At 39.9% G+C, this 20,132-nt stretch overlaps 1 protein-coding gene across 1 annotated transcript in view; it reads left to right on the plus strand.

Annotated features, from left to right (window-relative positions):
- Positions 1-20,132, plus strand: part of sorl1 (sortilin-related receptor, L(DLR class) A repeats containing) — a 93,686-nt gene that overhangs the window by 21,815 nt on the left and 51,739 nt on the right. The window contains exons 3-6 of the mRNA XM_053320859.1: positions 1,909-2,043; positions 6,708-6,869; positions 7,960-8,027; positions 16,117-16,297. Of these exons, the coding sequence (XP_053176834.1) occupies positions 1,909-2,043; positions 6,708-6,869; positions 7,960-8,027; positions 16,117-16,297 (546 nt within the window). The remainder of the gene's footprint in view (positions 1-1,908; positions 2,044-6,707; positions 6,870-7,959; positions 8,028-16,116; positions 16,298-20,132) is intronic.

Consider the following 20,132-nt stretch of genomic DNA (forward strand, 5'->3'; position numbering starts at 1 on the left):
CTGAACAGTCCGCTACACTATGGAAGCCCTGATGAAGTCACAAAAGACACTTAACATTGTCTTTACTCCCGACAGGATAACAACTTTCTTCATTTCTGCGATAAAGTTAACGTAAGGCTGTGGCTCAGGAGGTAGAGCTGCTCATCCACTAATGCTCATCTAGTCTACATGTTCTAGTTTCCGTGGGCAAGATACTGAAAACTATTATCAGCCTGCTTTCAATGTACGAATGTGTGTGTGAATAGGTGAATGTGGCTTGTAGTATAAAAGCGCATTGAGTGGTCAGAAAACTAGAAAGGTGCTATACAAATGCAGTCCATTTATCATAAGATGAACTAATGCAAGGTGAACTACTTCAGACTGCTGCTTCTCATGCTTTAGCCCTAATAGCTACTTTGGACTCATCTGTGGAGTATGAACACTTAAACAAAAAAGACCCGCATGTCCTCACATCTCCATTGTAGCGCTCCAACACTGACACCTGAGGCTCTCCTGGCAGATAGGCTGGCATAATAGGAGATAGGGAATGATTAGGTTGAGCTGGCTCCTTTCTCTTAGACGCGCTGGCTGTGAGGCCGCTTAATGCCTCCACAATTTTTCGAAGTACCCGGCCACACTGACTCACGAGGGGCCCCTGGTTGGCGAGGGTATGACGGATGTTGTCTGACTTTCATCGGTGGCAAGGTGGATATCATCCGAGCCTGCTGGGTCCATCTTTGGCCAGATCGTTCGTTCATGATTTGTAAAGTGGACCCAAACACAGACACAGACTAGGAGTTGTAAGGGTAGCGGAGAATGGAGGTGGAATGAGCCGGGGGGGAAGCTGGCTGAGGCAGAGAGCTGGGTGGTGGTATGAATGAGGGAGAACGGCGTGGGCTGGCAGGAGATAGCAGGTGGTAAGTGGGTGGAATACGGGCAGGCAAGGCACACGAGTTGGGATCCAGATAACAATTAGTGACAAACTCAACATTAGGAAACAATCGCTATAACACTAGTCACCTGTAGCGTTAACCGCCGCTGTGCGAAGAATGAGTGACGAGCTGGAGTTGATATACTGCAGAACCATGAGCTTGATGGAAGACAGGTGTGTGCAATCAGCATGAAGCCAGGAGCCAGGAGTGTCAGGGAAGGAGTGCTACACAAACACACACTGACACACACACACAGGGTGCATTCTGATACCCATACTACCACCATACTGTTTAGTATATACTGTTTAGTATGCCTAATTGTATTGCAAACTGTATGCAACAGTCCGTACTTTATAAGGGTGGCTGTACGTAGAAGTAAAAAGTAGAAGTATATGATTTGGAATGCAGTAAGACAACGGAAAAGGGGAATATAAGAGAAACTTGAGGAACAGCTGTAGCCATGACAAATAATTCATCAGTCATCATGTAAGAGGTTAAAAACACCATTTAGACAATATCAAACTTTTCATTTTCAGGCCAGTCTCAGCCCAAAGTAGCAGCCCAACACATAATGGTTCATTTATAACACGTCTTTTCTTTTTTTGTCTTTTTTACAACCTCACAGAGTTCTAATTAGACCATAAAAACTTAGAAGAAAAATTTTATTTTCAAATTACCCTTATCTCTCACATACACCCACAACCATAAAGTCAAATGTATCGAGCCAGAGGAAGTTTTTCAAATGTGTAATAGTCTCTTGAGGGATGTGAGTGAGGGGATACATAAAATTTTTTTTGTTAATTACAGAATAATGTGATTTTAAATCCAAAGCTGAAATGAGAGAAAATAGATGTGAATATATTCTTTTGCATTAGGATTATGTCTGTGTATAAATTCAACTCTCTATAATCCAGAGCCATTCTTTTTAACCACTTACCATGAACTACAAGGTGTGCTGTAGTCGCTCATTACTTCCTCTTTCTATCTTTGGCTCCAGGTCTACGTGTCCTACGACTACGGGACCGCTTTCACGCTCGTCTCCGACAAGTTCCAGCTGGCAGGGGCAAAGGCCAAGGACGGCAGCAAGCAGGTTATCTCCCAGTTCTACCACAGCCCTGCAGACAACAGGAGGGTAAGTCACAGCCAGTTAAGATAATTGCTCCAAAGCTGTTAGGAAGGCCAGTGTTAACAAAATTGGCACATGACGATGTCCACAGTGAAACATCGAAGTGGACGATGACATCAGGGTGGGGTGTACAGTGACACAACACAACCTCTCACCTGTATTACAGATGAGAGGTAAAGAAATCTCAGGACCATCCATCCAGGTCTTTAGACTTCATAGCTGTGGTTTCATACTCTGTTCAACCATCCAACATGCATTCCAGTTGAACCATACACGCACCTGAAGTGAGACATGGTAATTTAATAAAAACATTTTTGCTTAAAGGAAGGAAAAGTACAGTTATGGAGAGAACTGCCAAGCCATTGCAGTAGAGGGACTCCAGATTTTTGAGTGGTTACCTACAATGGGGTAATGGCTGGTGGTCCTGTTGACTGGTAAAGCTCTTGCTCCTGAAATTGCTGGTAGTTATTATTCAGAGATGCAAACAACTCACCATTAGAGCACATTGTTATTCCGCCTCGCTGTTCTGTATAAAAGGTGTAGTTGCTGCGTCAGTAAGCGGCTACAGGGCGCCGTTATTAGCAGCTGTGGTTGAGCGAGCTAGAGAGTGAATGAAGAGAGGGAGCGGTGACAGTAAGAAAGCCGGTGAATCAGACCAATAAAACCTTATTATCTGATTCTGATTGTTTCACAGCGGTTACGTTCAACAGCACAAATAAACCTCCCCACACACCTCCACTCAACCCTGCAGCTCTGCCTCAAACCTCTGAATGTGAAACACCTGTGTGCTGTTTAAAACACAGAAGCAGCTTTATGCTGGTTTAGTTGGTTATTGTAAATCATAATAATTACAATAACTTTATCATTTTATATATATATATATATATATATATATATATATAGCAATGGCATTTCATCTAAGACATGAGATGCACTTGCTGTCCAAATGAGCTTCTAACTTTATTGTTTTTATTTTAACAATTGAGATATTTCATTTCATCCAATTCCATAGCTAAAGACAAATATTAGGATTGAATGTTATAATGAAGGATTAATGGTCCAGCATAGTGAAAATGAACTAGTTTGTACATGTTGTGTGATCATGTCTAAAGACAAGTGTATATGTATGTATATGTATATGTATATGTATATGTATATGTATATGTATATATGTATAAATAGTCCACTGTTGCAAAAGTCAAGGATCAAGATCAGGATCCTTCCAAGGTGGATTCATGTGGTTCCAATGTCAACAAGTAATAATAATGTTTCTCAGCTACTTAACAGCAATTAAATACCAGGTGTTTCAATACTTTGCTTAATTATCATTTGATAAAGCGATTGATAGTGTATCTACTTAGTTGCTTAGTATGCCAGGAACAGCAGGGAGCTCAGCAGTAATGTTCAGAGCAGCCAGCCTGTGGAGAGGCTCTAGGACTGACTGTCAGGGGGTCATTAGTCTGGCTCAGATGGGTTCAGTATGAGACAGAGCACAGCAAAGGAAGGGGGGAGTGGATAAGGGGAAGCAGACAGAGATAGAGTGATTGTACTGGACAAATATAGGTTAGGCAGAGAGAAATACAAAAAGCAGGATCTTCTCCGGGTTTCTGCATGATCTAGAAACAGGATTCCTAGATCAGAGCTCTAGGAATTATAAAGGGAACAAAGCTCCACTGTGCATGCTGGCAGACAAAAGACTGATGGTTTTTACATCTTTACAAGCTACACCTTTAGAAGAATATTAGCTGTATCATATTTCAAGAACTTCTAAATAGAACTTACTTATACTGAGAATTTATTTCTTCCTCCAGATTCTCATTTCTAAACGTTTAAAGTGTATTCGTCTAAATGTATTTCCCAGATCAGCACAGCTACCTGTTCTTGTTTTGAGGCCGGTACCAAGCTAACCAGATATAACCTAAATATGAGAGAATTGTGCTTGATGTAGTGAGTCATCATTTTCCCACAGGTAAAAAAATCCCATATCCCTTATCATGATGAAGCCAGATGTTCAGTGGATGTTGGGTTTGCTTGGTTGCTTGATCTAAGACATGAGATGCCATTGCTGTCCAAATGAGCTTCTAACTTTATTGTTTTTATTTTAACAATTGAGATATTTCATTTCATCCAATTCCATAGCTAAAGACAAATATTAGGATTGAATGTTATAATGAAGGATTAATGGTCCAGCATAGTGAAAACGAACTAGTTTGTACATGTTGTGCGATCATGTCTAAAGACAAGTGTTCATACCTGTTCCAAATGGCCAGTGTGGAAGGTGAATTACACAGATGTTGACAGCTGCGCACACTGTTGGTATTTCATCTCTAACCCTAACCCTGAATCCAGAGTCCAATCTGCTCAGTGAGGTTTTTTTTAGAATTTTTCGTATTCGAGTTTAACCTTCAACCAAAGTTACTAATCACTAAATTGGTTGATATAATCCAACTCTGGTTATCTTTTTTTATATCAACCAGTGAAAGCAACATTGCCTTTTGCTAATGAAAGTGTAACGTTAGTTTTAAAAAAGGAGATAGTTCATCGTCTAATTGCATTGCCAGGCTGAACCTGACTAACCCTATCATTCATGGTGGTACGCTTTGTTCTTCACACTATAAATAATGAAAGTCATTGTGTGAAGAATGAAATTGGAGAGAAATGTGAAGTGGAGGTGAATGTCGGATTGTCCCTCTTGGAAAATTTAAATAGTTAGACACACTCTGATTATTCTGCTGTTGAAGAGTAATTATTAGACACTGCTAGACCATCAGACATGCAACATTTGTCTTAAGTGTACTTTATATGCTGATGAAGACAAAGTAGCCAATAAACCAATAGACATACATGAATCCCTTTTTATTTCTCCATTAAAAATACAGTTTTTAGAATATATTAAGTCAGCGTTGGCTGAAAGGTTTTTGAGTGTGTAGCAACTCACTAGACCAGCCCTCTTTTATTCAGACACGCAGAGATTTTAACAAAGTACTGACATAAAAATAGATACTCTAGCTGAGGAAATGGAACGTTCTCCAACTTGCAGCGCCTAGGTTCATCCCTGCTTCTTGGTACGTCGTTATTATTCAGCGTACTGCACTCATCTGAACACTTGAACAGGCTGCCGCTTCCAGTGGGACTGAATTAGCAAAGCTCCATTGTACATTTGTGATCTGGCACCTCAGCTTTTCCCAACACACAGCACACTCAGATATCACTGAAGCACATAGAAGCACCAGCAGACATTTGCTTCAGTAAATTGTTGAGGTTTTTTAAGGGGGGGTTAATGGAATTATACATATAGTGTCTAAAATGAATCAGCACAAAAGCTCTAACTTGAGATATACAAGTGGGGTACATATATATGAATATATGATTCATCATAAAAATCTTTTATTCTCATGTTCCCAATGCACCATTTCAACAATATAAAAACTGTTACCCTCCACCAGTATTTACACTCCCAAATCAGTTTGTGTCATGTCTTCTGTGGCTCTGGAGGAGCTCGGGCAATCTTTAGAAAACAGCCCTAATGATGTCATAATGATGTCATCAGGATTATCTCAGTTTGGGCTCAAAGACGATTATTATTTTATTATAGAAAAGCCAAAGTTACAAATTGGGGGCACTGAGTTTGAAACACTTGGGTAATTACCAGGAAGGGAGGGTTTAATAAAACAATGTTACTGTAGCCTTGTGGGTAATGTAGTATTCAGTCAGTATACATCTGCCTCCTTTGAGTTTGACCATTCTTTTCTTAATCTATCTTTTATAAGCCCCCCAATTTAATGGAAGTGTCATTCTAAATTGCTGGAGTATTCCTTTAAAGACTGCATTAATACTCAGTAGAGTGTTTTAATTTAATGTCATGATTTTTGGATAAGAGGCGATTAAAAATCCTCCCTTTATGTAACTTTATTTCTTCTGTTAGTGTATCATGTGAGTCCATCTCATACAGGACTGAGAGGTTAATAGTGCAGTGTCCACTCAGAACAGGCCAATAGCTTCTCCCCTGGCTGCTATTTCAACACATAGAGAAATGAATACAGTTGATGTGAAAGAACATTCTATTATACACCAATGATATAAATAAAAAGCTATGTACTCTAATAGTAGATACATTTTCTCATTTCATTAAAATAAGGGCTGGATTTAAAAATAAAAATGCATCAAAAAATAATATGGATGAGCTCTAAGCGCTTCCAAAACACAGGTGACCTACGCCCAATCATGTACTTGAACGCCTCACGTGTCGTCACCTGCTGCTAACTCTATGTTTTCTGTCTAGATACAAGTTGAGAGTGTTCATTCTTGATTTAAAAGCACTGTTTTTGCTATTTTTCTCTCTGTAGAGCACTTTTCACTGACTCGTAACACGCATTTGTCTCTGCTCTCTCCCAGACACATTCAGGAGTCAGTCTGCAGAGCTGGTTTATTCAAAGTTTATTAATATTAGATGTATCGCGTGTCCAAATTGCACTAAAATCCAACACGACACTCCCCTTCCTCTTCCCCTTCACCAACAATGCACCCGCCAACTGTGGAGTTGAAGGAACTCAGCACAGTGTAATTATAATCAAACTTTGTAGTGGCGTTAGGGAATATATGTATAGATGGTTACTCTAAAGTAGCATCCAGGACAGTTCTCACATCCTTTTTTCTTTCTTCTCCATCAGTATCTTTTTGTCGACTCCACCAACAACTACCTGTGGAACACCTTCGACTTCTGTAAGAGCGTCCAGGGCTTTTCCATCCCCTTTAAACCCACAGACCTGTTGCTCCACAGCAGAAGATCCAACCTGGTGCTCGGCTACGACAGCTCTCACCCAAACAAGCAGGTAAAGGCTCACTCACTCCGCCTGCAGCAGCACCCACAGCCTGCTGCAGCACCCACAGCCACAGCAGTCATGTTATCGTTTTATGATATAATCTCATGTGTTAAACCACATGAATGACACAGGCACATTTGGCGTGAAACCTGAGGGAAATCTGTTTATTCAGCTTTAAACTCAGCTACCCTTTTCCTTTCTTTTTAGTCACTTCTTTTACAGTCGAGAGAGATCTCATCATCAAACGTCCCTATTACACAAAATCATTTTAGCTGCCAAGAGAGTTATATTTTCTCATGCAAGCACCTCTAGTCCAACTATAAACAACAAGTTTGATGATCTATTTATGGTTTTAGTCTTTAAAAAAAAGGAAAAACAGAGAAGAAAGTCTGCACACTTCAGCTCCCTATGCAGGTATACTTAAACTGTACCTGCATTGGGAGCTACAGAGTGTGGACTTTACATTTTGGTCCAGCACCTGTTTGTTTTTTTGTTCCAGATGCTCACATCTGCTACACAGCTTTTTAAAGGAATAATACAACATTTGCTTTTCCTTGATACATGATAATAAAGTCAATATATTTACTGTTAGACATCACTGGCCTTGCTATGAACACATCTGAAATCATGAAGTATGCTGTAACACTAATCCCTATTCATATTCTTGCTTCCATCTATCAAATGTCCTTTATTATTTTAATCAGTAGGAAGTGTTTTCCATTTAAACATTTTCAGCAGTTGTTTGATTCAGTATTTTATTACAGCACGTTAACCAATAGCAGAAGTTTGGGTTTTTGCATGGAAGCTTTGTGTGTGTGTGTGTGTGTGTGTGTGTGTGTGTGTGTGTGTGTGTGTGTGTGTGTGTGTGCGTGTGTGCGTGTGTTGTTTCCTTGTCTCAAGTTCAAAGCACAATAGCGGGCTGCACAGCTCTCCAGTGTTCTCCTTGTCACATGTGCAGGAGCTAAAACGAAGGAATGAGCTTGACCTACATTTTTACAGTGCACCATCCCCCCCTCTTCTTCTTGCCCCCCCCCCCCCCACCTCACCCCCTCTCCTCCTCCACCTCCCCCCACCCTCTTCTCCCCTCCTGCCTCCGTAGCTGTGGAAATCAGACGACTTTGGGGAGACATGGGTGTTGATCCAAGAGCACGTGAAGACCTACTTTTGGTAAGATAAGCAATGCCTCGACTCACGATGAGCACAATATGCACTGTGTAGAATACATGCTGTAAACTGTGTGCTGCATTCAGTGGCTCAAGGAGGAAATGGAAGATAAAGATCATATATGAGAATGAGATGGCGAGTTTCACTTTAATACATTTTTTTGGCAAGCACAGTCAATCAAGCAGAGCTGATTCTCTTCACTTTAGATACAATTCAACCAATTCCCTGTCCAAAAATTCTCAAGTGCTCAACCACTCCCCTCGCTCTCGCTCCATAAACTAAACAAAGGTAGAACCCATTAATCTGCTTGTAAGTCTAAACTGCACCTCAGAGGACAAAGTGTCCCCCAAAAAATCCAAGACGAGAGCTGGAAATGACCTCAAATATTTCATCTTTAAATATAACATCATGTACTAATATTGTTGGACATGACAGGGATTGGTTACTTGTTGGATTTTCATTGACAATACATTATTTTCTGTGTGGCGAACCATGAATTGTAAATGTCTTAATCATGGCTCTTCGACAGCTTTTCAAACAACTTCAATGGAGCGAGCATTTTTTTTGGACATTGCGGTCATTCAGATGTTTTTTTCCCTCCCATCTCATGTAAAGGCAACACTGTCTGGATTCTGTTAACAGTAGTGACAGACTGTGTTTGTCTTCTAGGAAGAGCCCCGTCAATGGGTCCATTATTTGAGTTGGTGAGCAGGACCAGACCTGAAGGATGAAGGGGGGGGGGGGCGGGGGTTCATGTTTACTTTCACTTTGTCAGTATGTATGTGGGTGGGTGTGGGAGGATTAACAAATGATGATGCATTGCAGTGTCGGTTCATGTCACAGCAGCCTCAAACGTGTGTATTATACATATTTTATACTCAATGGTGCCCGTTGTAAGTGCTAGCAATACTGTGGTTGATGTAGTCACAGGTTTAGTTACAACAATCAGTGTGGTTCAATCTGTGAAACATCTCGACCACGCAACCCCCCTCCTTGGACTAAATACCAGCAGAACAAGAGAAGTAGATTCATCTTTTTAACATATTAAACGAGGAAATGAACTATAAAGAAGTTGTGATTTATGGAAGCCGTATCTCGCATCTCCTGTAGCCCCCCCAGGCGGCATCACAGAGGTCAGGTAGAGACACACTTGCTCCGTTTTGGCAGCCACCGAGATGAAAGGTGATCCAGATTATCTCGGGTCACAGAGAGAACGTGCTATTTATATTTTATTGGAGCATTACTTATGAATATAAATGTCAACACCTCACATCAGATAGTGAAACCTCCGAGTGATGGCTTCAACCTGACAACTCGCGCTTGGGATTGGTGTGCAAAGATGATGGTAAACAGCAAAAGGCATTGATTGATTAGGAAAAAAACCCTCAGTGCAACCAGGTAATCCATGAACATGAATGGCAAATACTTTATAGCAACCTTACCAGAACAACAACAGTTTGGCAGTTGTGTTGTGAATTTTTGCCTTGCGTTATTTGTGAGTGTTGACCATGGCGTCATTTGTATTTATACATCCCAAACGGCCAAAATATATTACTTATTAGCCGTAAGCTAGCAAATAGTGAAAGGCATCAACCATCTCTGAGGTTTTTTTTTTGCTCAAGATGAAACCATTTCAACTCGCTCACTTGGTCTTCGTGGTGTGTTCAGGTGCATCTTTTAACAGAAGACGTGAGGCAACACATCCGTCAGTCTTTGTCGGCGCTCAGCTCTGTGTGTCGGGGCTCTTGAGGTCTTTATTAAATGTTTCTTGGCAACAAGCTGTGTCTTGACCCAGCTTGTTGACTCTACATCTTGTTACCCAGGCCCAAAGTTTATAGACGGGTAAAGGGTGAATGAATGGTTACATGGGTCTTGTGCTCCTAAAGGTGCTTTGTTTTAGACATGTGTACTGAATCATGTGCGCAGTATGTGGATGATAACTTACAGATACCTCTCCAAATGATTCTTAGACAGGTGTGATTGGAGTTCAGGAAGGATAAATGGTGGTTTTAGAAAGATGACAAAATACAGTTTGAGTCATCAGAAATATCAGTTAAGTAGATTATTAGTTAAGTAAGCTAAGTTAACTAATACTTTAAGGTCAGAGGATATATCAACCATATGCCAATACATACATACACCTATACATAGGCTACATACATACATACATACATACACATATCACAAATGGACTCTTACCTATTCTGTAAAGTTCTTTTATATTTTATAAACAAAGTGGCATCAATACAGTTCATCTTATAATTGTCTAACTGTGTGTGTGTGTGTGTGTGTGTGTGTGTGTTATGTATCTCACCCATGTTTCCTATCTTTCTTCAAAGATATCAACTTGATTTCTGATTCTCATAGTATTTTTTTCCATTTTCATATATTTCCTTTACAAGATCCTTCCGTTTAGAGTTAGTTAATTATTAGTTGATTAATAGATAAGTTGGCAATTATTACTATTCAGTCAATTGAGAAAATGATTGACAGATGAATCGATATCATAACTAATCGTAAGTTGCAGCTCTAATTATAAAGCCTGTGAAGTATTTATTAGCACACTTTTTTAGTCGCCTCACAGGGTTGACTTTGTCCTCATGATGATTTTAGAATTAACTAATTGTGTCTGAATGATTTCCCTTTAACAAAACACACACTGACTGGAATCAGTCTCTGTGGGATTGGTTTGAAAGCATAAACAGACCGGCAGCATTGCCTCCGAACAAGAGAAAAGATTACTTCCTGCTGTTAATCAAAACAGTTGATATATAGTCTGCTTTAACCCAAAGTAGCCTTTCTTTTATAGGCTTTTGAGCTCTACCACGGCCAGCAGCCAGACAATGAAATCAGTGATTGCATATCCCCTTTCCTCTGCCAACAGCTTCAGCAGTCTGAGTCTGTCGCTGTAAATTTAAATGAAAGCAGTCGGGATTTCGGGTCAGTGCTTCAGACTGTAAAAATCATGGGTTGTGGGGAAAATTAGGAAACTAGCACTGAACAACACAATCAGACCTCTCTGATGTCTCCCAGTTGATAAATGAGACGAATTAGATGAATAAATGTCTCCCGCAATGCGGTTCGTGTGGTTGCTAGATGGAAGCTCCTTTTTAGACGGATCACATGGAGCTGCAGGTCGCTCCTCGCTGTCACTCCACAGCGAAGCTAAATTACTTTTTGCACAGAACACAGGCTTCTGTCACCGATAACAAGATAACACACACAGCCGCCCACACACCTCACCTAGATCATGTTCTCTTTTTTGCAAAATTGAAGGCTGCTGGATTTGAGAACTGATAAAGAGGAAACCAACTACAGGAAACAGTTGTCACGAGAACATCTGATGGCTAGCACTTCCTCATTCATGGGAAAATAATGCATACCTGAAATATAATGCTTACTTAGAAAATAAACAGATAAATATACAAATAGAACAAACTAGAAAATGATCCCTTAAACTAAAAACAGGCAGGTGCAAAGACAGTAAACAGGTTAAAGTGTTCATATTTGATATATTGTTAGGGAGATGTAGTTGAATTCGAAGCACTAAAAAGTAGTTTGAAGTGTAACAATTAAAGTCATTTAAAGAGCAGCGAATGAATAAATGAGTGTAATTGTGAAAGAATTTGAGATGTGTTTTGGGTTTAAGCCCTGTAGGCTGTTGAATTGTCAGTTTTGTAAGTGTGCAAATTTGATGAGTAAGCAGAAAGCAATTGAACTGTAGGTAAGTATAAGAGATAAAAGCATCTTATATATATATCAATTGAATTGAAGCAATATTAAATAATCAGTATTCAATTAAAGTCAAAGCAAAGATAAAACTAAAACCATAGATTTTCTCCTAATAATAAAAAGTCTATTCATGTCTATAAAGTCACATGACTTAATAACTGTCATGTGACTCCAAGCTTGTTTACTTGGTCTCAGCTGTCATTATCAATGTATGAAAACCAGCTTCAATCTATTTAATCAATTCAGGAAGGACAAATATGTGCCTCCGCTAATATGATAGAAGCTTGTTATTAGTTATTAATCTCAGCAGACATAATTTTACCCCCTCCTCACATTTGTCAGCTAACTGTATTGTGCGATCAGGTGAAAAGGAGTACCAAGTCAACCATGTTATCATCAATATTTATCCAGACCTTCACACAGTCAGTCAGTCAGTCAGTCAGTTCAAACTTAAGAATTTAGAAAGTACTCCTATCACCATGGCAACCCAAAGATGCCGATAAATGAGCTCACTTCATACCTCATCTTAGCATGATCATGTAAAGCAAGATTGTGTAACCTTCTAGTTAAAAAAAGAAAAGAAAAGCCACTTTCCTTCCTCTTGCAAATAAAAAGTTGAATTGCTTAAGTGATAACACCCATTGGTATTGCTGGTATATGCTTACTTGTACTATAATAACCAGTCTTGGCTAATGTTGATTAATGTTAACAAACCATCAAACTGTAGATATTAACTGATAGTATTCAGGCAAATTTGACTGCTTAACCCTCCTGACAATCGTTCAACTGAAAAGTCGATTTTAACTTAAATGAGGCCTGTTGACCATAACTTAAGAACAAAAGTGTAAAACCTGTGATAATAGGTTGGAATGAAGTTGGCTAAAGGTTCTAACACAGATTTGGGTGATAATTTATACCTTATGCTTCATAAACAGTCAAACCAAACCAGGTCAAAATTGACCCACGAGGACAAAAGTTGCAACAACAGGGTTAAATGTTTGTGTAGTCTGACAGTTTGCCCCTAACAGCAAATGAAAAAGGGTTATTTGGCTTGTACACTCTGATGGTGTGTTTGGACCACAACACTTACCAGGACCTCCAGCTCCGTCTTTTATTTACCTCCAGACTACTTTTGTTTCTCCTTGTTTTGGTCCCTTCATGAGCTTTGCAATAAGACATATTTGGCTTAAGTTTTAGTTTGTCCGGACACATCTTCCCTCCATTTTGGCCTACTCAGAGCACATTGGCGTCCAAGTACATCTTTGAAACACCTTTTTAAAGTCTTGTCCGAGTACAGTTTGTCTTCTCGAGCAACAAACCTCGCTGTGTTCTTTCAGTGTTCTTCATAAGCTACCAAGTGTCCTGTCTACAGCCCACTGTAATCACTTAACTGAGCCTTTTAGTTTCATCATCCTTGATTCATAGGTTTCTTGATTTATTTAACTAATGATGGCATTTTGTGGTTGGCCAGTTACATCTGATAAAGTCTGTAAAAGCTACACCACTGCAGTGGGGAACCAGCCAAGAGAAACTGCAAATTATCTGAGGACAAAAGCAGCACAAAAAAAAGGATTGATCTTAAACTCTCCCCAATTTGGCTCTAATCCTGTTTGTTCTGGCTTTAGCGGGAGGCGCTACTGTTGTGCTGCAGATCAGACTAGGCGCCCGAAAGCCAGAGAGACTCAAGCCTTACTCGCAGCCTGCTGCTAGATGCATTCAAAACCAACTCAATCTGATGGGTCGATCCCCCACCCAACTCCTAATCCTCTGTGATCTCACTGCTAGGAGACAGACTGAGTGGCAAAATCCTATGTGTATACAACGAGAAGTGTACAATCTTTTCTTCCATATGGATTACAGACAATGCTACAAATCCAACAGACAAAGAGATTTCAAATGCACTGAGAGAAACAAAATGGAACAGGAAGAATAAGAGTCAGGGCATGTGGAAGGTTAACAAGAAAGCATGTGATCGGAAGGACTAAATGTCACTACAAAAGAAGGGAGAAAAGCAAATTTGTTAGTGTTGACTTGAAGTTAACACCTTTCTGAATGACGGTAGACATACTGACACGTACTGTATGTCAGTTATTCTAAACATTTGGTCTGAAAACTGTCACGTCTATTAAAATCTTGGCTGTTGGCATCCTCAATTCAGAAAGGCTGGTATTGTCCTTCTAAAGATTTCAGGGCAACCCTAACTGAATAACAAGCAGAGCTGCTAGCAAATGGCAAAACAAGGAGGAAGGGTGTCAAGGAAGTGTTTAGAAGGGTTTAATTAATTCAAAGGAACAGGGACAGAGACAAGACTCTTCATGCACTCTCATCCCAGACAGTGTCCATCAGTTGAACAGGGACCTTTGAAAGAATGCCACAGAGGCCGAGCTCAGCCAAGACACTGCTCTCTCTGTTTAGCTCTCGAGACTCTGGAGGAAAACACACTGATTTGGAAGGCAGACGATAAGACGCAGTCAACCTCCTTCATTCATTCCAGATGACTCTCCGTGCCACGGTTTCTGAACACCCTTTTGCTGTACACTCATAAGCCACAAATAGTTTGACCACTCTGTTTTTGAAGGTTGACACACACACAGATATTTTCAGTTTGAAAATGCTGACATTTATTATGTTGAAATTTTGCCATTTTTATTGGGGGAAAAAATGATAAGGACACTTTGTCTGAGTCAAAAAGCCTTTGAAACAGCTCAGTGAAAGCCAGAATAATTCTGTTATTTTAGGTGTTGCAGCAGCCTCCCCGAGGCAAAATTCAGTACGTGTTTTTCAGATAAACACCTCTGAAGATGTTGAGTAAAGTTCTTCACGCTATGACGATTTCTTAGATGAGGCATCTGAAGGAAAACTGGATACTAGCATTAACTCCACACCATTACATGTCTCTGAATGCTGGGGGGGATAATGGGGGCAACCATTGGAAAGCCATAAGAACACAGAAAGGACATGCAGTCGCCACACATAAAGAACAGAGATTAAACTGCTGTGAAGGGACATTGCAAACTACTGATAATCATGAAATGTGTTTGACTAGCTGCAACAGTAAATGCAGACAGCTGGCCCATATCCGACTTTATCTACTGAGAGTGTAGCGATCCGGTTGGTCTGTCGCTCCATCAGTAGGCCGGTTTAAACCACTTCAGCACTGATGGGTTGAAAGAAAAAAGATATCCTCAAATGACCCATAGTGGGAACTTTTTGGCCTCTAGTAGCAGTGGCAGTCGTTGATGATATGGTGTCCAACTCCCTTCCCCAAACCTCTGCACATGAAACTTACTCAAATCTGCCACATTGCTCACTTAATGTACGTAGAGACTGATATACTGCCTTTTCATATTTCATTGCTCAAAAATCCAAAAATTTTAGTATCTGCATGGAGACATACCACTATGAGGAAGGGGTGAAATATGCCACATGTTAAACTACAGCACCCCTCATAATTTGGACACACTCATATAGCTGTGAAATGCTGCCGGTATTTAATCTACTGAAAGAAAAGCAATGCATTGACGCCCTCGCCAATTGCCTACCAAAAATGGTACTGCGTTTTAAAATGTAGGAAAGAGGCTGTGTAGGTGGTAAAGTGAGCATAAGATTAACGGTTTCCCTGTTTAAATTACAAAGTAATCCAAATTGTGCTAATGCAGTGTATTGCGCGTTGACAACGCAATGCATTGCAGCAAAACTCCAGCAGGATTCAAGCTTTTTGCTGCACAAGTCAACATCACCCCCACTAATGCTAACACAATTGTTCCATTGAAATGAATAAGGGGGCTGCATTGATGTCTCACAGTGTTAATGTTGGTCTGAACAACACCTTAGGGCGCGGTCATTGCCAGCATTGAAAATGGAGGAATTTTATCGTAACATCTGTTCATTTGAGTGCAGTCGCCTTATCAGTGGTTTTGCATGGATCAATGTAAATTTGTAGCAATGAGCTAAACTTTGGTGACACATATCCCACCACTGACAAAAAAGCTGTCTTGACAGTGCTGACCTTTTATGATGGGCAACCCGAGACTCTGAATAATTAACAGACTCAGAATTATCCACTAAATGATTCCTCTAAAAGTCAGTATAAGACAATATTGAATTATTTCCCAGCCATGACCTCAACAAAAAGACCTCAATGAGAGTGAATAACATTTATAATGAATAGAGACAGCTACAGCTGGTGATGAGACATCCTGTAAACCATGCACAAAAATGCTGGGCCATGTACTGGATGTTATTGGATTATAAATTATTAGAGTCGGTAAAGTGACCTCTAAGCATACAGTGTTTGGTAGGTAGGAATATATACTATACAATGTATATCACTTCTATCACCTTCTTCCATTTCCTCCAGGGGTGTGGAGCCCTACGACCCCCCCACCACAGTGCTGGTCCAGAGACACGAGCCCCAGGGCGTCTCCACTATACTCAGCAGCACCGACTTCTTCCAGAGCGAACAGAACCGCAGAGTGATCCTGGAGCAGGTGGACAGCTTCCAGCTAAGAGACAAGTACATGTTCGCCACCACTACCAGGGTAAGTGAGATGGAGGAGGGGTACCTGAATACTCAACAAGGTTCAGAATGCTTTCAATGAAGTTTAGAAATGATGGAAGGAAGAAGTAGAAGTTTAATATCTTTTGCCTGTTATTGTTTTCTAGCATATAAAAATGACATGGCTTCATAACCATGAACTTTATGAAAGGTGAAAACAATGAAACAGTCCAATAATTAAGTGGTTATTCAATTGACAGGCAGTTTTTGCATCCCAACAGTATTTTTTTGTAATGCATCAATAAAAAATGTTGCTTTCTTGGATGTAAATGGAACACTATTCGCTTTTTGCAGCATTAACCAGAAAGAAGGTTTAATTTAAAGGCTTTTGATGATCATTTATGATTAATTTTAAGATTGTTGAGACTTGTATTGGTTGGTGATTGTGCAAGGGGAAAAAATACTAAGATTAAGGTTTAGATTAGATTAATCCATCTTGAACAAATGATTAGTTGCAGCCCCAAGTCAAAATATAGTATGGTGAAAGTTATCTACCCTGTAAGCTTTAAAGTAATAGTTAAATATTTGAAGAAAGTTCAACGTATCATCATATAATCAACTGTAAATTAAAGTTTCCTTTTAAGAGTATGCAGCTGCTAAAAGAAAACTTTCCTCTGAAACAAAAACTTTGACTCTTTATGTAAAAATCTGTAGTAGTTCTGCATTTGAAATATGTCCGCAACCTTAACCTTAACTGTTCACACATATTTAAAGACCTTAGGTCAACTGATAACATTATTCAGTCGCTTTGTTTTCTTCTGTTTGGTTTTGGAAACTTAAAAAAAAAACAACCCAACATCTTTTGAGAATAGTGAGCACAGCTGAATAGCATTCACTGTCATTGACAGAAGCAGTCTGGTCAAGTGGAGCCCTTTTATACTGAATGAAAGGAGAAAGAGAGTGCTACAGTACTCACAGCAGCCTGAGTTCAGGCAAACAATCTGCTGTGCAAAATAATAAAGCTTGAAAGCAGTGGTTAAAGGTTTAGTACAGAACTAAAAAGACAAAGTATGAATAATGTTTTGTTAGTTTATTTTGTTAGATAAATGTCATGTCCCACAGTAGTCTTTGGTTAAATAGTACACAGATATTTAATACAGCAACTGAAAGTAGCCATTTGGCCTCTACAGTGCACCTGCATGCATTTTTAGAACCTGTTTGTGAGCCTGTGATATGCACTGTAGCAATGTGAACCACCAGTTTCCCACCTCAGCATAACTGACTATTTGGCTGGCGGTAACATGAAGCTCTGCATGTTTATCATTGTTAGTCCTCCAGTGTTTGTGTAGTGGACGCTTCACTTAGACAGCAGACAAACAGACAGCGGAGCAGATGGCGAGTATGATTTGGATCTCATCTCCTCTCTTGTTCCATACGCGGCCTCGGACAGATTTACTTTCCTCTGCGTCACATGTCTGCTCCGGCGTGGGCCGACAGCAGCTACAACAGTTGATTGTAAGGAGAGGTCGGCCGTGAAGGATTTGTCTGATCTGGTAATTAATATCAGATGGTTCGGCATACTAAGTTAATGCTTCTTGTTGTAGTTCAAAACAGCAGGGAAAGCAGGGAATTACATTAGCTTTCAACACTATGATTAAGTAAATTTGCATAATTCTCAAATTTCTCTTCACCACTCGACTGTGTCAGCTGACGTTTGACATTTCTCTACATTATACATTTAAATGGAATGCGACAAACATACACTGATTTGAATGAATTAAATTACTGTGGCTTTGTTGCTATTTGCTTTTAATTCTATTAATAATTTGTTTGGGTTATTTGATTGATGAAAGTGTGAAGAGACAGGTAACAGGGGTAGAAAGCAAAGGGAATCAAGCTGTGGATGTTGCCCTGATAGTGTATAGGTCTTATATGGTAGGCTAGCAGAGTGGCCCTGTAAATAATACTGGATTAACAGTTCTATACGCCTCAGTTAGGCAGTGGATGAACAGTATGGTGCAAATTTACAGTGTACACACAAGCAGGTGGTGTTAAGCACTGGGCTAATGAAGTCAAAACAATACAGTGCTCCAATAATTCCATGGTGGCTAATGTGGTCAAAACCAGTGAGGATTGCACATTTCAAATGACTTGTGTGGTCCAGTGAGACACAGTGGTTGACCTGAAAGTGTTGAGAAACCAGGGGTGGTTTTCTGTTTTGAATGTGAAGCAACATGTTGTGTAGAAAAAAAAGAGTCATGTACATTGTCTGAGCCAAAGTGCACCATTGTGTCAATAAGCCCTTTTTAAAATATGAAATGTCCCATCAGAAAACCCTCCCTGCACCAAGCTGTCAATCACTGCTGTTCTCAGGCTTCTCATTTTCAGACGTTATAAGCTGAATCAACATTTATCTTGTGGGTTAGCCAAGCTGCTAAACAAAACTGTTGGCTGTTGCTCGTAAATGTGCACAAACATGTACGCCAAAGATGATGTGATAGAAAGAGAAACACTGTCCTGTTTTTTGATGTTTAAAAGTGAGGATTGTGTGCTTTTTGTTCAGGTTAAACAGCCTGGTGTTAGCTTTCCAGCCCTGTGTGTTAGCTAGGTAGCAGGCTAGTAGAGACTAATAGCACACACTGGTCGATGGTAAATATTAGTATTTAAGTACGTCATATCGGTTCTAATCACCTCAGTAAGGATTTCTGGACATTTACAGCTGAGCAGCAGCTTGTCCTGTTACTCTAGAATTATAATGTTAGCTAATATTATGTGAGCTCAGCCCGCAAAGGAGGACTAGTAACCGTCAACAAGATCAATTTACATATTTGATATCTTCAACTTTTAACTGACAAACATAACCAGTAGTTTGTCATGATAACCATAAGTAGACAACTACATGGCAGTTAATTTGAATGTAATAAATATAATGAAAATGTTATTTCTGGTATCACAGTAATGCTAGTGTCACTAAATGTTAGCAACAGCAAATTAGCCTGATTCATTCTGAAGTTTTGTAATTAAAGTAACTTTGTCAATGTTAAGGTTCATCCCAGGTGAAATTTAGGGGTGGGAAAATGTCTCGATTATATGATGCATTGCAATGCGGACGTGGACGACTCTGCATTGATTAACAAAGGTCAAGAATCGATTATTTAAACCGTAGTTATTAACTTGATGTTGACGGACGACAAAGGTGGAACCAAACAGTGAGAGCAGCGCAGCAGCAGGACAGTCTTATATAGGACACACACTCGAGAGTACATCTGTAGTTCATCTTATAAAAAGAAGTTTAACTCTCAACGCTGTCACTTAGCTAACACTAACGTTAGCAGAGTGGCTAACAGAGCAGCTGACCAACACACCCTGCAGCATGAATAAGCGTAAACTCTGAGGTGAATGAAATAACTCGGTGCTAACAGTACAGCAGAGAGGAACAAACAGCTGCAGGTCTATTTAGACAACTTTATTAATCCCTTGAAGAGCAATTTATTTGACAGCTCGCACCACAACATACTCGTACACATAAATAAGATAAAACACAGAAGAAAGAAGAGTTGGCAACTGTGTGCAAGAAGTGCAAAATCTGCTAAATATGTGTGCAAAGTCTGCGGGCCCTAGTCCAATAAATAGTTCATTAAGAGGTAGCCTATACAAGCTCTAAATGATAAAAATGCATTACAGTATCCAACTGCACAGTGCAAAAACATACAGACACAACTGGACCTGTTGTTGTTCAACAGTCGGACAGCAGAGGGGATAAAGGACTTGATCACCCTTACAAGTGGGTTGGGCATAGCGACGCCCTGAAGGCAATAATGAAAATTCATGTCTTAAGATTTGCCCGGAAGTACTCAAAATATTGTGTGACTTCCTCA

The sequence above is a fragment of the Scomber japonicus genome, chromosome 6 (assembly GCF_027409825.1).
Source record: "Scomber japonicus isolate fScoJap1 chromosome 6, fScoJap1.pri, whole genome shotgun sequence".
Classification (NCBI taxonomy): domain Eukaryota; kingdom Metazoa; phylum Chordata; class Actinopteri; order Scombriformes; family Scombridae; genus Scomber; species Scomber japonicus.